General features: G+C 35.4%; 3 protein-coding genes across 3 annotated transcripts; all 3 read right to left on the bottom strand.

Annotated features, from left to right (window-relative positions):
* Window positions 1-535: 535 nt before the first annotated feature.
* LOC130828400 (non-symbiotic hemoglobin 1-like) lies at window positions 536-6,970 on the bottom strand. Its single transcript, XM_057694375.1, has 6 exons — window positions 6,818-6,970; window positions 6,560-6,727; window positions 6,047-6,176; window positions 5,827-5,944; window positions 5,363-5,479; window positions 536-970 (listed from the first exon to the last, which is right to left on the bottom strand). The coding sequence occupies exons 1-6, from the start codon at window positions 6,852-6,854 to the stop codon at window positions 821-823; spliced, it is 720 nt and encodes a 239-aa protein (XP_057550358.1). The 5' UTR covers window positions 6,855-6,970; the 3' UTR covers window positions 536-820.
* Window positions 6,971-8,462: 1,492 nt separating this feature from the next.
* On the bottom strand, window positions 8,463-10,319 carry LOC130828405 (non-symbiotic hemoglobin 1-like). The gene is made up of 5 exons (XM_057694386.1): window positions 10,168-10,319; window positions 9,689-9,788; window positions 9,486-9,600; window positions 9,025-9,141; window positions 8,463-8,874 (listed from the first exon to the last, which is right to left on the bottom strand). Exons 1-5 carry the CDS (start codon window positions 10,184-10,186, stop codon window positions 8,731-8,733), a joined length of 495 nt encoding a protein of 164 aa, XP_057550369.1. The 5' UTR covers window positions 10,187-10,319; the 3' UTR covers window positions 8,463-8,730.
* A 1,894-nt stretch (window positions 10,320-12,213) lies between these two features.
* On the bottom strand, window positions 12,214-17,500 carry LOC130828391 (plastid division protein PDV2-like). Its single transcript, XM_057694362.1, has 2 exons — window positions 17,139-17,500; window positions 12,214-14,689 (listed from the first exon to the last, which is right to left on the bottom strand). The coding sequence occupies exons 1-2, from the start codon at window positions 17,346-17,348 to the stop codon at window positions 14,060-14,062; spliced, it is 840 nt and encodes a 279-aa protein (XP_057550345.1). The 5' UTR covers window positions 17,349-17,500; the 3' UTR covers window positions 12,214-14,059.
* Window positions 17,501-17,831: the final 331 nt, after the last annotated feature.

A 17,831-nucleotide genomic window follows, 5' to 3' on the forward strand; every position in this document is an offset into this window, starting at 1 on the left:
ATGATCGGTTTTGACGAATATTACCTAAAATGCACAAAAACACTAAAGTACCCAACCAAGCGTAAAATCCCAAATAAAGAAAGCATCGTTATGCAAAATCCCAATATAATAAAGCCAAATAATGGGGATAAAATATGAATAAAATGCAGCTAACAGTATGCACCTGCACCTGCACCAAATTTGCCTCTCTATCTGATGTAAAGTTATGGAGTTGGATCAATGTACGCAACTTTATTATAACAATAAGAAATTATTTCTAATTGATCCTCAATTACAAAATACGAATGAGTCTATTTGCTATAGTCTATCATAATTCGAGACCACAAATTATATACCTTTGCCTTTGTCAATAATTGGATAATCACTAAATCTTTTGTATGATACAACTGAAAGTCGGTTTAATTCTCTACACCTCTAGGGATTCTATTCCATCAATATTTATAGTAAGGAAAGTCAAGAGATTACAATAATAAATCCTAAGATAATGAAAGAGTAATAATCAGTTAGTGGAAAACAAAACATTCAAGAATTAATATTCTATCAATGATAAATTTATTATCGGACTTGTACACAATAAGACCCGTATAAGAAAAAAGTTGATTGCACATAAACCCGATACTATTCCATCTTAAACCAATTGGTTTTAGTAGCAGTAGCCCATCAAATATATATGATAGACAACCTCTATTAATTCTTCGATGTGGGATCACAAGTGAGTTAATACAATTAACACTAAAATCTAAACTTTCTAAGACTGTAATAAACCAGAATCTAAAACCACACATATACTACGCTTATGCCTAATAGTTATTTTGTTCAATCACATATAAGCTGGTTCTGAAGGTTTCATCTGTTGCTTGATAGCAGCAACCAACTGATCATAAGCTTCTGTCCAAGCTGCCTTCATCTCCGCGGACCACATTTCAGGAACTGCATCTCTTATTGTTTCCAGTAGCGCGAATCTAACAACCTTCATTTAACCAATCATCATGTTGTTGATATGTTATCAAGAAATGATTTTCTCATTTAATGTCACATTATTGAAAGCACAAGGATAACACAAGACAAAACAAAAGGATCTTGTACTGCTGTACACATTGCATTTGGGTGTAGTTGGTATTCAAGGTTTTATCTTTTATGTACTTGAACGTATTATATGTGAACCTAAAAACTCTGCCATGAATTGCCTTTATAACTAGCGTGCATAATTAAATGAGAAATTTAAAGTGAAATTATATTTTATACTTCTATATTCATAACAACACACCAAGTATATAGTGTGTTTCTTTGAATTTGTTACATTTAACTCAAAATGTGAAAAGCATCTTTGGGTCAATTGGGGGTACAGGGCAACTTCCTGGGGACATGCCGTAGGGGCGAATTTAGAACGATATCGATAATAGCGAAGCTCCTACCAACTTTACCAACATCTATAGATATATGGTTTTATATATGAAAACGATCGCCAAATACTTACGATGTTAAGAACAAACAACAATGAGCAAAAATAAGTTTGACAAAGTAACAAACAAGGACACAAAAATTTAAGGAGGTTCACCCAATGATGGCTACGTCCTCCGTGGTGTGTAGTTATGTTTATATTATATCAAATGAATACAAACAACACTTCAATATGAAGAATTACAATTGAGATAGAGATAACAACAATAGGCTATGTGTTTGGCTTAAGGGTTGTGTTTGATGTGTTTTTACATACTTGAAGTGTGGGTATGAGAGCCCTATTTATAGTGCTAGGTACTTGAAGATGAATGGCTCACATAAATACATAGTTAATTTAGGGTAATGAATACTATGAAATAACTCTAAGAACTTGAAAAGGCATTATCTCAAGAGTCACACACATGAGACTCTTCACCTTAATCTTCATTAACACCAATAATTCCCATGAATACTCTTCACCTTATTACACCCTTTTGGATTCCACAACTCAAGAGTCACACACATGAATTCAACCCTTTAATGTGCACTCAAGTCACACATTAGTATACTATCATTTATAATCACATTAGTATACTACCATTCATAACAATCTCCACCTTGACTTGAGTTCACCCAAGTCACAACATTCATCAATCCACTTCATATTCAAAAAACATACACACCTCAAAATGCCCAAGAGGGCATTATCTCAAGCAAGGAGCTAAACCTACCAAGTCAACACATAACTCAAACTTGGTAGTAGGTAATGACTTTGTCATCATGTCGGCCGGATTTTCCGTAGTGTCAATTTTCTTCAGTAACACCCTTTTGTGCTCAACTTCATCCCGGATAAAGTTATACTTAATGTCAATGTGCTTGGACCTTCTATGAAATGTATTTTGATTTCTAGCCAAATGTATTGCACTTTGACTATCACAATGCACACTTACCTCACACACCTTATTGCACATTTCACCAACAAGACCTTTAAGCCATTTTGCTTCCTTGAATGACTCGGCCACGGCTATGTACTCCGCTTCGGTTGTAGAAAGAGCAACCACATCTTGCAAAGATGATTGCCAACTAATCGCCGAACCACCCAAAGTAAACACGAACCCACTTGTGGACTTTCTATTATCTAGATCACCACCATAATCCGAGTCACAAAACCCGGTTAGCTCACTTGAATTTTTCCCATACATGAGACAAACATTTGAAGTATCTTTCAAATACCTCAATAGCCATTTTAGTGCCTCCCAATGTCCCTTATCCGGATTAGACATATATCTACTCACCAAACTCACCGCATGAGCAATGTCGGGCCTAGAGCATACCATAGCATACATAACGCTACCAACGGCACTAGTGTATGGAATTCTTACCATTTGCTCTTCTTCCTCTTTTGTTTGTGGACACAAATTCTTGGACAATTTGAAATGAGAAGCAAGAGGAGTAGACACACCTTTAGCATCATCCATGGAGAAACGTTGAACAACTTTCTCAATGTACTTCCTTTGACTAAGGTATAAGACACCCTTAGCCCGATCTCTCAAAATCTCCATCCCAAGAAGACATCAAAAACTTCATATTTATGTTTTATAAAATAACACCAAACTTTCCTAGAGTAATCATCAATAAAGGTCAACATGTAGCTACAACCACTAAGGGAGGGCGTTCGAGAAGGCCCCCACAAGTCGGAATGGACATAATCTAATATCCCCTTAGTGTTGTGGATGGCGGGTTTAAAACTAACTCTCTTGTGTTTCCCATAAACACAATGTTCACAAAAACCAAGGTTCCCAAAATTTTTCCCATTAAATAAACCTTGTTTAGAGAGTTCAAACATACCTCTTTCGCTCATGTGACCAAGCCTTAAGTGCCAAAGTTTGGTGTCACGATCGGACATTGTGCTTGTGGATACATTCGCCGAGCCAAGAATGGTTGAACCTTGAAGAGCATACAAACTCCCATTCAACCTCCCCTTCATCACCACTAGTGAACCCTTGGCTACCTTCATAACTCCACCTTCACAAGTGATTCTACACCCGATCTTATCAAGAGTACCCAAAGATAAAAGATTCTTTTTCAAGCCCGGGACATACCTTACATCGGTTAAGGTCCTCACAATCCCATCAAACATTTTAATTTTAATGCTCCCAATCCCAACAACCTTACATGTGGTGTTGTTTCCCATGGTAACATTTCCCCCATCAACACTTTCAAATGTATGGAAGAAAGTTTTGTTGGGAGTCATGTGGAATGTGCACCCCGAATCAAGAATCCATTCATTATTACCTTTGTACTCATGAGTGGCAACAAGAACATCGCCATCATCACTATCATTCACATAACTAGCATTGGCATTGCTAGTTCCTTCCCTTGCCTCTTCTTCTAGCTTTCTCTTAAGCTTCCAACAATCCTTCTTGATGTGGCCCTTAAGCTTGCAATAGTTACAAGTCTTATTTTTGTTTGGCCTTACGGACTTGGACCTTCCTTTACCCTTGTTTCCACTCCCACTAGTGGAACCTTTCTCTTGTGACCTCCCTCTTACAAACAAACCGTCACTAGCATTGCTTGGTGACTTTTGTGACAATTGTGTATCAATGAGATCCCTTTGAGTCAAGGCATTCTTCACATCATCACTACTCAAATTATCTCTACCATAAAGTAGAGTTTCTCTAAAATTTTTATAAGAAGGGGGTAAAGAACATAAAAGATAAATTGCCAAGTCTTCATCATCAAGCTTAACATCAATGTTTTGTAAATCCATAACAATGGAACAAAACTCATCCAAGTGAGGTTTTAAAAGTTTACCTTCCTCCAAGCGTAAGTCGTAGAGTCTACTCTTCAAAAGTAGCCTATTGGTAACACTCTTGGCCATGTAGAGTGATTCCAATTTCTCCCATATACTCTTGGTTGTTGTTTCTTTAACAACCTCTCTTAGAACTTCATTGGATAAGCATAATTGGATTGCCGATAACGCCTTTGTGTCTATCTCTTCCCATCTCGATGCGGACATTCCTTCCCGCATCTTCTCTACACCATCAATCGCCTTGTGCACACCATTTTGAATCAAAATGGCTCTCATTTTGACTTGCCATAAGCCAAAGTTTACATTCCTATCAAACTTCTCAATATCGAGCTTCATTGTAGTCATGATTTTCAAGTAATAATTTCTTAAAACACCGCAAAATAACCTTGGCTCTGATACCAATTGAAAACGATTGCCAAATACTTACGATGTTAAGAACAAACAACAATGAGCAAAAATAAGTTTGACAAAGTAACAAACAAGGACACAAAAATTTAAGGAGGTTCACCCAATGATGGCTACGTCCTCCGTGGTGTGTAGTTATGTTTATATTATATCAAATGAATACAAACAACACTTCAATATGAAGAATTACAATTGAGATAGAGATAACAACAATAGGCTATGTGTTTGGCTTAAGGGTTGTGTTTGATGTGTTTTTACATACTTGAAGTGTGGGTATGAGAGCCCTATTTATAGTGCTAGGTACTTGAAGATGAATGGCTCACATAAATACATAGTTAATTTAGGGTAATGAATACTATGAAATAACTCTAAGAACTTGAAAAGGCATTATCTCAAGAGTCACACACATGAGACTCTTCACCTTAATCTTCATTAACACCAATAATTCCCATGAATACTCTTCACCTTATTACACCCTTTTGGATTCCACAACTCAAGAGTCACACACATGAATTCAACCCTTTAATGTGCACTCAAGTCACACATTAGTATACTATCATTTATAATCACATTAGTATACTACCATTCATAACAATATATAAGTTGAATGTTATCAGTTGACAACATTAACGGGCCTTAGATACGCCGGACAGGAGGACCATTTGTATGACTTTAAAGTGTAAGTACATATCTAAAAGTGCATACCTCAAAATGTTCATCAACCACCCCATATTTGAAATGCACCTCTCCTAAATCCTTCAAGTTAGAGTCTTTCACTGTTACCTTTCCTGCCTTTCTCAAATTAACAGCTGATTCACAAGTCTGTTGTCAAGAAAGAAAATGGAATTCATTACAACAAGAATCATCAAATTTTTTGTCTAACCTCATACATTAAAAAATATCATGGTACATATCGCTCAAAAATCTATGATAGACTTGTTAGAATATATAACATATCTTGGGGCCTCAATCATCAGCTTAAGCTTTTGGTTGAGTTGGTTCCTTGAAGATATGTTATATATTCTAACAAGACTCTGGAATTTGATGGGACAAACCATACTCTCATGACAAAAAGGATAAGAACGTTGCCATCACTGACACCCTCGGATCTATAATAACATTATACATAAAAAATGATCTTTCATAATAATATGCTTGATGTTAATTACCATGGAGAAAACAGTTAAGGCATGGGCTTTAAGTTTTGAGTTCTTTTCTAACGGAACATCATCAGATTCATTTAAGAAAGAGAACAATTTCTTTGCAGTGGGTGCAATCTCAAAAACCCTAATCAGAAAGAAAAAAAAACCCAAATTAGTAAATCATTCAAAATCATTAAAAGGCACATCAAAAAATGATAGATTTATGGGTTTTGTTTGATTAATTAACCTTAAGAAGAACTTAAGAGCCAATTCAGAAGCATTCTTTTTCATAGCATTCCATGATTTAACCACTAGAGCTTCCTGATCTTCAGTAAATGCATTGACTGTTAATCCACCATTACTCCTCTTACTAACACCTAATTAATCACCAAAGAAATCATCATCATACCAAGTATATTCCAATTGGGATGGTTTATCCCACGTCGACAAATTAAAAGACGATATACACAATTCATAAGTTATTGGAGCTTTTTTTTCATTGTCATATGGTTTTGGATAGTATATTTCTCCTTAGCTTGTGAAGTGTGTATCTCGTGTTTCTCCATTAATATGCTGACATTCGCAGTAAGTTCAACTTAATTTAACAATTCTGCTCATAAAAACTATGATCGGAGTCTGGAGTTGAACGACTGCAACCCATACCCTTATCTAAAATCATAAGGAGATTAAGGTCAGTAAACCCTCGGTTCGAGAATGACCTTAAAATATAAAATCTTATTGAAGATTAAAGTTGGCTTACAAGTGATGAATCTGGGATTTTTACAACATAAAAGTATTTCCTGTGTATCAAATCCATCTCTTTTGACCCATGATATCTCAGAGAAGCTTTTGTTGAAGGAGAGCAAGTTGGAGACTTTGTTAGTGGCAAAATTACTATGTAGAATCACTGCATTTGAAATGCAGGCATCTGCAATAAAATCCCATAAGAAGTAGAAAAAATTATAAAAAACAGACTAACAATAAGTAAATTAAGTGAGACGGTGTAAATTTGCAGTACCTTTAATGGCAGGGATTTTGGTACTGATGAACTTCATTGGAAAATTTAGATAAGAGATAAATTTGGGTAGAAATGGAGTAAAGATAGAAGAGGGGTTATATCAAAATGAAAGTAACCTTTTCAGAAAGAGTAGAGTCAGTCAACTTCCTTTTGGTAGGTAATACTAAATTGACTACTTTGGGTAATTGCATGCGTCATGTTTCTGCCTCATGATTCCCTAAATTTTTTCTTTTTTTATATTTTTAATCTTTAAATTACAATCTCTTAAAGTGAGATTAGACGTGTTTATTTAAGTCATCGGATCAGTTTCAGATGAATATCGTTCAGTTCGGTTAGTTTTCGGTTATATGCAACAACAAGTCATACTCGAATAAATTACACTCTCTTAAGTGAAAGTAGACGACGTGTTTATTTGGGTTAGTTTTAAATGAGTATCATTCAGTTCAGTTAGTTATGGATTACATGCCGCAACAAGTGTCATACTCGAGTCAGATTGTTAAGGAAAAAACAAATTCCTTATGTGGTACTCCCTTGCCATTAGTGTCGCTGGCAAATGGCAATACTAAAAGATAGGCTAAGGATAGTTTAGTACTTGAACCGTATATAAACAAAATCCTATTTACTGTATGTTACCCTTTTCCAAACCAAATCGATAGGAGAGAAAAGTGTCCTTTAGCGTTGTACAACTTGGCATTTGGGAATTGGCATGCCACTTATTTGGTTATTGCCTTTTTGGTGTTGTTGAGAGTTGGAAATTAGACTTTGTTAGTGAAATTGAATGCACAACACATAAGCAAAGACGTAATGTGGAAGAAGTATTGTTACCTTTTCTAAAACTTAGTCGGTTTGATTCAAGTGTGTTTTTAAAAGTCACAAATTATTGTATGAGAAGGTTTTATTAAGAAAGCGCCTTATATGTTTGTACACAACATAGCCTATGCAATAGGAGTGTTGGCTGCACACAAGTCCGATAAGATTTTATCATCAAGCTAATTGGTAATAGGAGGAATAGACAATCAAGCTTTTATATTAGTCAATTTATCTCTAATTTTTTGGCGTGGGATCACACATATGGGCAGATCTATTAGGCTCCGGTGCCCGCAAGTGATCTCGCTGACAATTTTTAAGTCATAAATTAGTGATAAATTATGAAGTTATTGATATATATATCCTTTCTTTATTGCAAAGATGTTATGGTCCATTGCAATGTATGAGACTTGTCCCACATCGATTGTAAAGTGCAATTGGTGTGGGGTTTATAAATAATTGGACTCTCTCACCTAATAGGCTAGTCTTTTGGGTGAGCTCTCTTGTTTGTCCTATAACAAAAAAAACTATAAATACATTAAATGCTTCTAAATTCTAATGACATACAAATACAAACCAATAACATACGGATAAGGGCATTAACCACAAAGTATACCTCTGGGCTTTGAATGTGCGTCTGCGCTGTTGTGCGCTTGCCGTCTTCACCACCGCCACCGGCACACCACCCGCCGATTTCCGGTTACCGCCAGCTCAAGTGCCCAACTCACCATTGTTTTTATGATTTTTTTTCAATTAAAAGGAATATATTAAATCAAAAAAACTTTAAAAACCTAGGCTATAAAAGAAAAAAATATATTTATCAACAGCGCTCTCACTGAGTTTGAGTCGTCCAAAATCCCCTAATAATTACACTTGGGTTATAATTTCAACAAGATAATACTCTTAAGCCTTTTAATAGATAACTAATAATATTCAATGAAACAGTAGATATATACATTCCCAAGAGATCAATCTCACTTCACACTATGTATAGATCAAATGGATTACAAGAAAGTAAAATATAATGCAATGATTGAATTGTGCATTTATTCATTCATATCAAAACCAATTTCCTTATTGTCAAAATTAAACTCTTTCAATTAAACTTAAGCTTCTGAAGCAGGCTTCATTTCAGACTTAATAGCACCAACTAACTGATTAAAAGCTTCAGTCCATGCATTCTTCATGTCTACTGACCACATCTCAGGAACCCCTTCTTTTATCGTTTCCAAAAGCGCAAATCTTGTCACCTATCAGCCATTCAACAAACACCGATTAATTGAATAAGATAATCGGGTCATGTTTTAATTGAAACATGTACCACCCACTTTCATCAGGAGGAATCTGAATTTGATTCTCGACTACCCAATAAAAAGAAGAGTCCATGATTGCTTAATTACCTCAAAATGTTCATCAACAACTCCATATTTTAAGTGTGTAGCACCCAAATGCTTCAAGCTAGCCTCACCCACAGTCACCTTACCAGCCTTCCTTAGCTGAGAAGCTGATTTACACGTCTGTGGTCACATAGCAGCAAACATTATCAGAAAGTCTAGTTACATCATCATCATCAAACCTAGTGTATCCCGCTTATAAGAACCTTGATCATGGTCTAGGAAGGGATGAAGACGGCAACCCATACCTATAAAGTAGGATGCGACCAAAAATTCCCTCAACCTGAGAAAGATCCTCAGAAAGAGAGATTCCTAACATGATATCAAACATTAAATTACTTGGGAATTCTCGAGCCAAGTTAGTTAAGCTCATCAAACAGTATGGAATGATTGAGTCTATAACCATCAGATTAATTTTTTGATTGAGTTGGTTGTTTAACGCGAAGTTTACTAGAAAAGGAACGAACCATGACAAAAACGGACATAGCATGAGCTTTGAGCTTTGAGTTCTGCTCCAAGGGGACATCAGATTCCCTAAGGAAAGAGAACAGTTTCTTTGCTGTTGGTGCAATCTCAAAGATCCTATATTATACCATTACGTTAAAACAAATGAATTCGAAGAAAATATAACTTGCACAATATAGTTCATAGTAAAAAAAAATGTTATTACTTCAAGAACATCTTGAGACCAAGTTCAGCAGAGTTCTTTTTCATAACATTCCATGATTTAATCACAAGAGCTTCCTGTTCTTCTGAAAACACAACATTACCTAAACCACATTTGAAAAAAAAAAAAACAAAAACTTACTTAGTACATCAACATATCATAAACCAATAACAAATATTATAGACATCCACAATGGCAAATTTAATTGTCACCGTTAGAGTATATAGTTTATCCTGGGGCCTCAACCATCAACTTTAACTTTTAGTGGAGTTGGTTTGACATGGTATTAAAAGCCAGTGTACCGATTGGAATATTTAGCGCCAGGTATGAGGAGGACTTATGTTGCATATACACTTCTAGCCCAAAGGACTCTCGTGTAACGGGGCGTGTTAGAGTATATAGTATATCCTAGGGCCTCAACCATCAGCTTAAGCTTTTGGTTGAGTTCGTTCCTTGACAATTACTAGTTTAAATGTACGTACCATTATTTACGAAACTCATGACTGCGAGTTTATGGGAAAACCTGAATTACTTATTGAGATATAATGTGTTATAAGTGCAAACTGTACATAGTTAGTTAAGTTATAAGATGTTTATATAGGGAGATTAGATGACCTTTGAGTTATAGGTAGAGCCAAATTAAGTCTTTATGGTTGTTAGAAGCAATGGAACATGATGTATTTTGGGGATGAATACAGAGTACATACTGTGGATTAGGGTGGATTTATGGTTGAAAATGGTAAATTGCAGCTCTAAAACCAGGGGCCTTGAAGAAGCATGAATGGTAATTGGTAAAGTTCAGGTGATTTAGTCATATAGATCTCTAGAGTTGTTTCAACTTTGACTATTATATTGTTGTCTAATAATACATGGTCAAATGGCTGCGTCTTCTACTTGCACCCAAAACGACTTTTGCACTGTTTATTATTATATGGTATTTTATATATTTGAGTTGTTATACGAGAAAAAAAATATAATCATATTTTCTAGCATATTTTAGTAATATCAAAAAAAATTTAATTATTTAGTTGTGTATAACTCTAAATATAAATGATCCGACAAATTTTATGTTGAGTACAAGTAAACAAGGTAAATAGGTAAATATAAGAAATTCCATGTTGTCAACTCCTAACTTAATTAATTTGTTAATGTTGTTTAGGTGTTATTAAATAATGTTGTAAATGTAATGTTTATTGGGGGAGGGAGAACTAATAGAGTTGGCAATTTGTCTATGGAGATTTGAACTCCACATTACATGTGATAAAAGATTCCATTTACATTTTGTAGCTATCAGAAAGTGTGTTTTGATATTTTATAGTTAGTTGTTAAATGTTTGGAGATTCACTTGGCTTGTTTATGGACTGATAATATTAGGGAATTTCACATTGTGATCTTGAGTTTTTAGCTTTTTCATATGATGATATTGAATTTTTAATTTTTTATGCGGTAGATAAAATGTTAACTTTTTGGTTAAATTAAATATTTATTGTAATTTAATTTTGATGGTCAAGGTGATCACGATATTTTATTTTTTTAAAAAAAAATGTCATTATCTTGGGTATAAATAACATACAGTTAACAAAATAACTTCCCTTATGTCTACTAGAATAAAAAATTGAAATTTTAAGGTCACCATGTGGATTAAAGAAAATTTGCCTACCACGTGGAAAAATTAAAAAAAATTCAGGGTTACTACTAACTACATGGAATTTTCCTATTTTTATATTTATTGTGAAACTATTTGTAACACCTCGGCCTCTCGGACCGACGGTGTCTACCCATAAAGACTGTAGACTGGCCCCATAGACCAACACAAGTCTTTCCGGCGCACTTTGACCTCACTCGTGCGCACCCGGGAAAACTCCCTAAGAGGTCATCCATCCTAAGATTGCTTCCAACCAAGCACGCGAACCTTGTTGATATGAGTAGTCTATCAATCCTTTTTCAAGCTAAATCTGGGGTATCACACTATTTGTATAACCAATTTTGATTAAATTGTTGATATAATTGTCGGTTTAATAGAGAAATAATGAATCAACAAGTCAAAAGTCAATTAAAAAACACACCAAAGTAGAGTTATGTATCCTCAGTTCCAAAATACTTGCAATATTTGTTTTTTACGCAGTTCAATATATTAATTCAATTCTTAATATCTCTAATTACTTATAATAAAAAATTATAAAAAATTCAAAACTAATCATAAATAATAATGATGAATTAATAGTGTCATATATCCTAATGTTATAACTAATATGAAACAGAGGAAGTATTACTTATTGGCTATTGAGTATTGACAATTTGTTGATAAACGTCGGTCAACAATCCAAAAGTCAATAGATTAAAGTAAACAGGAAAAAGGAAAAAGGAAAAAAAACAAGTAAAATTTGATTTTAGGTAAAGAGCTTTAACTACCATAAAAACCACCTTTTCAGCTTATAAGCCAGCCTTTTTGTTGAATTAAGAGCCAATTTCCACATTATTGATGTTGACTTTGAGCACCTTGTAGCTCATGTCATGTCTTGCACACTTAAAAGTGGTGTGGGGTGTGTCATTGGATATAGAGTGCTAAGGTTTTGGTCATTAATGAAGTGATTAATGATGATGATTTGGGGCGTCTTAGTGAAGGTAAGGCACGAAGATTGAGAGGGTTGAAGGCTGCTCGACCCATCAAGTGTACGAGACTCGATTGAGCCTTAACGCAGGAGCAAGGCAGTAGGATCAGTGATGTTGCTAGACCGGTCGAGCCCTCCCTACTCGATCAAGCGGTATGCAGCGAAGAAACAAAATGTTTTTCAGTTTTATGTTTGGTTTTTGTGGGCTTTTATGCCATTGGTCTTAAGGCTCCCAAACATGTCTTAGGACTATATAAGGGGTCTTAGGAGTTCATTAGGGTTTATGTGAGAGCCTAATACTAAAAGTTAACTAGGGTTTTAGCCAAGAGAGTTTTCTCCCATTGTATTAGGGCATATGAGAGAGATTGACATCAAAGGTTCAATCTTTGCTTTGAGAGGTTGTTCTTGAAGCTTGTAAGATGAGTCATTAATCTATTGTTGAGTATATTAATGATAAGATACTTGTTTTGAGGGGAAGATATTACTAAATACCTCATATTTCTTGTGTATTTGCCATTGTTATTGCTTGTTCTGTTTTGGGTTGTGTTCTTTACACTTGTTTTTGTGTTTGTTTCTTCACCATTGACATAGTTCATTCACAATACTTTTAAATAATTTTAAAGTCAGTTTTTTAATTAACTTAATATTATTTCGGTTGATTCAAACTCAATTTTTTAACCCACGACACTTTCTACATTTAAAAAGTTTTAATTGACAAAAAATCTACAAGTGTCGCTAGATGACAAATGCTAGATGGGCGGATTTTCTCAATTCTCAACGTCATAGCTTACCTCATCTTCAATTCGTTTTGTCAGAGATCGCCACAAGCCCAGTGCTATACTTGTCTTCATAAGATGTGTTCTTGCTTTCCAGGTGGTCCATAGCCCACGAGGGCTGCTCATGCAACATATTCTGCTTTGGAAATTTTTGATTTGGTTGTCACATATACACCATCCCAACCAAATAGCTTCCGTTGCTTTTGGCACGAAAATGGGATATAATAGGTTAATATAGTGGAATATTAAAAAATAAATGAGTTAATAAAGCATAAAGTAGTGGGTGATAAGTAAATTTATTAAAACAAATTAATATGAAAAATGAGGCAAATTTGATGCGATAGAAAATTAGATAATATCAATAAACATAAAATTGGTGCTTGAATATGTAGCAAAATCTGAAAGATCGAGGTCCATCAGGGTTCACATAAGTATATTTAATTTAATTTCAAGGATAAGTTAGGCCGGGAAAAGCTGATTTAGTAAGAGATTGGATGTTTACACCAATCATTCCCTCTGGTTAGTTTTGGCTTCGGCCATGGTAATCAACAGTGGTAACCTTCCAAGCTCCACCACATTTGTTCCTTCACCTTTTCCGACCCAGCCACCTCTACGCAAAAACTAGCACTACGTTTAGGTTGGGGTAGTCTGGTTCAACAACCCTCTGCAGGAAGGAATAAACGAAGATCACAACCTACTAGGACCATATTTCTTCGGAATGGTTAACAGGCACATGGACGCCGTCACAGCTTTATGCTTACTAATTGCCCAAAATAAATCAAGAGAAAGACAATGGTCATGAAGCTTGTAATACTAATGGGGTATCTGATTTTGATTCCATCTTCTTCCACAATATACTAGATGTACAATGGGAAAGCAAACAATTAATCATCAACTGTGTCGTTTGAACATTAGAAAGGAAAAGAAATCAACTTTACTTGACATGAAGGCAGGATATACAAAAAACGCGGTAAACACATGCCATTTCAACCGCAACCATAACTGACGTCAGGATTACCAGCGGCTGAATCGAATGGAATTTCAACTCTCTCCTTCACAATGCAACGAATTTCACCATGCTCCGTGACTGCCACTTTCCCTGGTGGGCAGTGTCCGACAATCCCCCTTTTTCCAGCATTAGGTCTTAGGAACAGGGTTAAGATGTTAATATTATTAGTACCTTTCTTCTGAAGTCGAGGTTCAAATCCAGCCAAATTTAGAAGAGAAATGACACCGACAATTGTAAGCACCATCTTGGCAGTGGAATGAACGAGAAACTTCAATCCCCCCGTTAACTTGTTAGGTTTAAGATGAGTTTGATTGTTCTTTGTCTCATTCCCTCCATTAAGAGCATGTTGTGAGAGTTTACGTGAATATGGAGAACGTGAGGGATAGCTTTTGTCTAGCACCAGAGAATGAGGAGAGTGGACTGGATATGGTGGAAGTAGCAATTCGTTGTCGTGCTCCACCTTCATACTTGCAAAAGCTTCTGCCTCTCGTAAGACATCTAATTGTTCCCCTTTATACTCACTGAGCTTCTTAAGCAACGTCTTACGACTCAACTCAATATCTCCTATTAAAGCTTCTTTTTGGTATTGCTGCTGTTGTCCTAAAGCCTGATTCAAAATTACAAAGGTTAGCCCACATCATAGCACAGCCACATGGAATACACTTCCTTAAACAAGCATTTCACACATAACAAACTTTACAGTGCAGTTGTACAGCAATAATAAAAGGCAAGGGAACGAAATAGGGGAAAGCCGAATAAAGGGGAGAGGCAGTTGTGAGCTTCTGTGTTTCATTGTCTTTAAACTTTGAAAAGATTGGTAATTAGCTCGCTAAAGGTGACATGAAATCTAACATCATCCCACAAGTCCTTCCTCATTGCTCTCTTCAGTAACACGGCTATTTTTCCAACTATAGTCGTAAACATTGACAGTGACATAAGTAATGAGACATCCAGTCCAAACATGATCACCTGCCTGTAGAAGGCCACCTGAAACTTGTTGAAGGTGATACATCAGAATGTTTGCGCTCAATTTGCATCCTCTTCCCTCCCAATCCACAGAATAAAAGATGTGCAATCATGTAATCATTCTCTTTCTTTCTCATTAAATCGTCTTCATCCAAATAAATTACTTCTATTGAACAAGTCAATGAATAGACCTCTTGTATTGCATTCTACTCTGTTTTTCAACACTCAAACTTAGACAAGCATCAATGCGTCATCCTACAGGTCACGTAAACTAGATCACAGTAAGCAAAAGGGGATGCGATAAAAATCCCACTGCTTCCAAAACCCTGGTTGCATGCAGTGTTGTAGAATACATGCTTCTAATCCCCACCCCTACTACTTTCTAAGACAAAGCACCATTTAAAATACTATCGAGAAAAACGTACGTTAGAATCTCTGCCAATTCGAAAGTTGTTACACATGGCCCAACTGAAGAAGGTATCCCCTTTTCCTATATCCAAGTGACAAGAGAGCAGACCTTCGACCCATGCCCAGTATTGGGACTGCCTGCCCCTTCCATTTCTTTATCAAATCTTTGTACATAATTAACATTTCTTAGCTGGTAATTAAGTCATACTGGAGATAACCTTCCATAACTTGGTGATTAATCAAGAAATTAACTATCATATCACAAATTTCAAGGGTAGTTCTTACCTAGACAAGCTGATAGAAATTCCAAATCGAAGTAACTTGGCCTCCAATTTTATAAGAATCAAAATGAATGACTTACAAATGCACACCATATTTGGAAAGACACACAGCTCAAACATATTGGGCAAACAGAAAATCATTCTGATTAATGTAGGCAATTTCAAGTATTGGCTGTGTGGGGCTGCTGTTGGCAGCTTCTTGCTATTGAGGATGAGAGATGAAGAAGAAAGAGAAGGAGGAAGCCAATGAAAGAGCAAGTGTTTATGGGTTTCTTTTATTATAAATATTTCTCTTTTTTTTCTTCTCTTTTTTTTTCTAACTCAACACTCTAACTCATCTACATCCCTAATCTACTTGCAGATTACAAACAGAACTAAGAATTTGGAGCAAGAGCAATGTTGGTTTAATTGAGGATTCAAACAGAAAATTAGGTGACCCTAGACAACATAATAGTAAAATTAGGGGGAAATCCCTTTTTACCTGAATTAATTGACGAGTTAGTGTTAGAATAAGCACCAAATCACCCTTGTGTGGAGGGTCTTCAGAATGTCGTGATGAGGGTACGACGAAGAACAAGTGTATAATGCATAAGGGATGCATTGATCAAGGCTTGAGTAGAGGGAATGATTGCTCAAGCATGGCAACTGCTGGCTCGAAGTACAGGGGGTGCTGAAGCCTGCTCGACTGGTCGAGCAAAGGTGGCTCGGTCGAGCAGGTTCAACAAGGGAGACAGTAGCTTTCTGAAGTGAAGCTCGACCGGTCGAGCAATGCTGCTCGGGTCGAGCGAGCTACAGCCGGGTTATTTGCGGTTTTTGTTTTTGTGCCGGTTTGATTGGGATTTAAGCCCACTTGTGTTTAGGGCTTCTATTATGTGCTAGGCTATATAAGAGAGATTTAGAACATTACTAGGAGTAAAAGGTGAGGCAAATACACTAGAGAAATTAGGGTATTGGTCATTAGAGTGTTCTCCTTGTATCAGTGCCACTTTAACTATGGTAAGTTGAGTCATTAGTGTAATGTTGATTATATTAATGATAAGATACTTTATTTGAGGGGGAGGTATCCGTTGATACCTTATAAACACATTGTGTTGCTTGTTTGATTGTTCTCTTATTTATCCTCTGTTTTTCTACTCATCTTCTAACCATTATTCTACCATTGTTGGGGTCACTCTTCTCTTTCAGTTAGATATGCCAAATCAAAATCTATTGTACAATACAACACCAATATACACCAAAATGATCAGAAATCTTAAAAATACAATTAAAAATATAATCAAGATTCAAGATTATAACATTTTTAAAACTAAAACAGCTTACTAACAAAATTAAGAAACCCAACAAAACCCACAAGAAAAACAAATATTTTTCCAAAATTAAGGGCAGAAAATGACAGATTACCTGCAGACAAGCAAGTTGAGACTCAAGAGAATCAAAAGCGTAGCAAATATTCAAAAGGGCTTCTGTATCTTCATCAACAGAAGAAGGATCAGAATCACCATTGTTTGGAGTTACTTCAGTTGTAGAATGGTGAATGCAATTAGCAATTTTGGAGCGTAATTCAGAAACTCTTACTAAGACCATCCCAATTCTTTCTTCCTCCATCTCCATTGTTGGTTCTGTCCGTGTTATTCAATGACAAAAGCAGACCGCCAAAAAGATGCAATCAAAATGAAAGTGCTGGAAATTAGGGTTATTTTTTGCTTTCCTGATTATTGCCGCGGAATGACAACCAGTCAACGTCTTCCACAAATGAGAAAATGAGATACTGTTTCACAATATACGCTTTTTCTTTTTAAAAATAGAAATTTATAAGAAAAAATTACCGTAAATAATATAATTTTTTGTTAATTTTTCTATAATAATATCAATTATTAATTAACCATTAATAATATCAACTTAACAGTATTTTCTAAAATAATATCAACTTTAGTTTATTAACTAATTTAATAATTTTTTGTCTTATAATCACTAATAGTTTGATTTTTAACATGGTATGGATTTTCTAAGAAAAAACCCTATAAAATAATATTATTCATGGTTAATTAAAAGTTCGTATTGTTATAGAAAAATAAGCAAAAAAAAATTGTATTA

Source organism: Amaranthus tricolor, chromosome 1, assembly GCF_026212465.1.
Source record: "Amaranthus tricolor cultivar Red isolate AtriRed21 chromosome 1, ASM2621246v1, whole genome shotgun sequence".
Classification (NCBI taxonomy): domain Eukaryota; kingdom Viridiplantae; phylum Streptophyta; class Magnoliopsida; order Caryophyllales; family Amaranthaceae; genus Amaranthus; species Amaranthus tricolor.

What these genes read in the sequence shown, in the direction of transcription:
- LOC130828400 (XM_057694375.1), bottom strand. Translation starts at nt 6,854, where the DNA reads ATGAAGTTCATCAGTACCAAAATCCCTGCCATTAAAG. An exon ending in CAAAATCCCTGCCATTAAAG is followed by an intron (nt 6,728 to 6,817) that starts GTACTGCAAATT and finishes ATTTTATTGCAG; the next exon opens with ATGCCTGCATTTCAAATGCA. An exon ending in GCTCTTAAGTTCTTCTTAAG is followed by an intron (nt 5,945 to 6,046) that starts GTTAATTAATCA and finishes CTTTCTGATTAG; the next exon opens with GGTTTTTGAGATTGCACCCA.
- LOC130828405 (XM_057694386.1), bottom strand. An exon ending in CTATGTCCGTTTTTGTCATG is followed by an intron (nt 9,142 to 9,485) that starts GTTCGTTCCTTT and finishes ATGTGACCACAG; the next exon opens with ACGTGTAAATCAGCTTCTCA. An exon ending in TTGTTGATGAACATTTTGAG is followed by an intron (nt 8,875 to 9,024) that starts GTAATTAAGCAA and finishes AATGGCTGATAG; the next exon opens with GTGACAAGATTTGCGCTTTT.
- LOC130828391 (XM_057694362.1), bottom strand. Translation starts at nt 17,348, where the DNA reads ATGGAGATGGAGGAAGAAAGAATTGGGATGGTCTTAGTAAGAGTTTCT. An exon ending in CTCAACTTGCTTGTCTGCAG is followed by an intron (nt 14,690 to 17,138) that starts GTAATCTGTCAT and finishes ATTTTGAATCAG; the next exon opens with GCTTTAGGACAACAGCAGCA.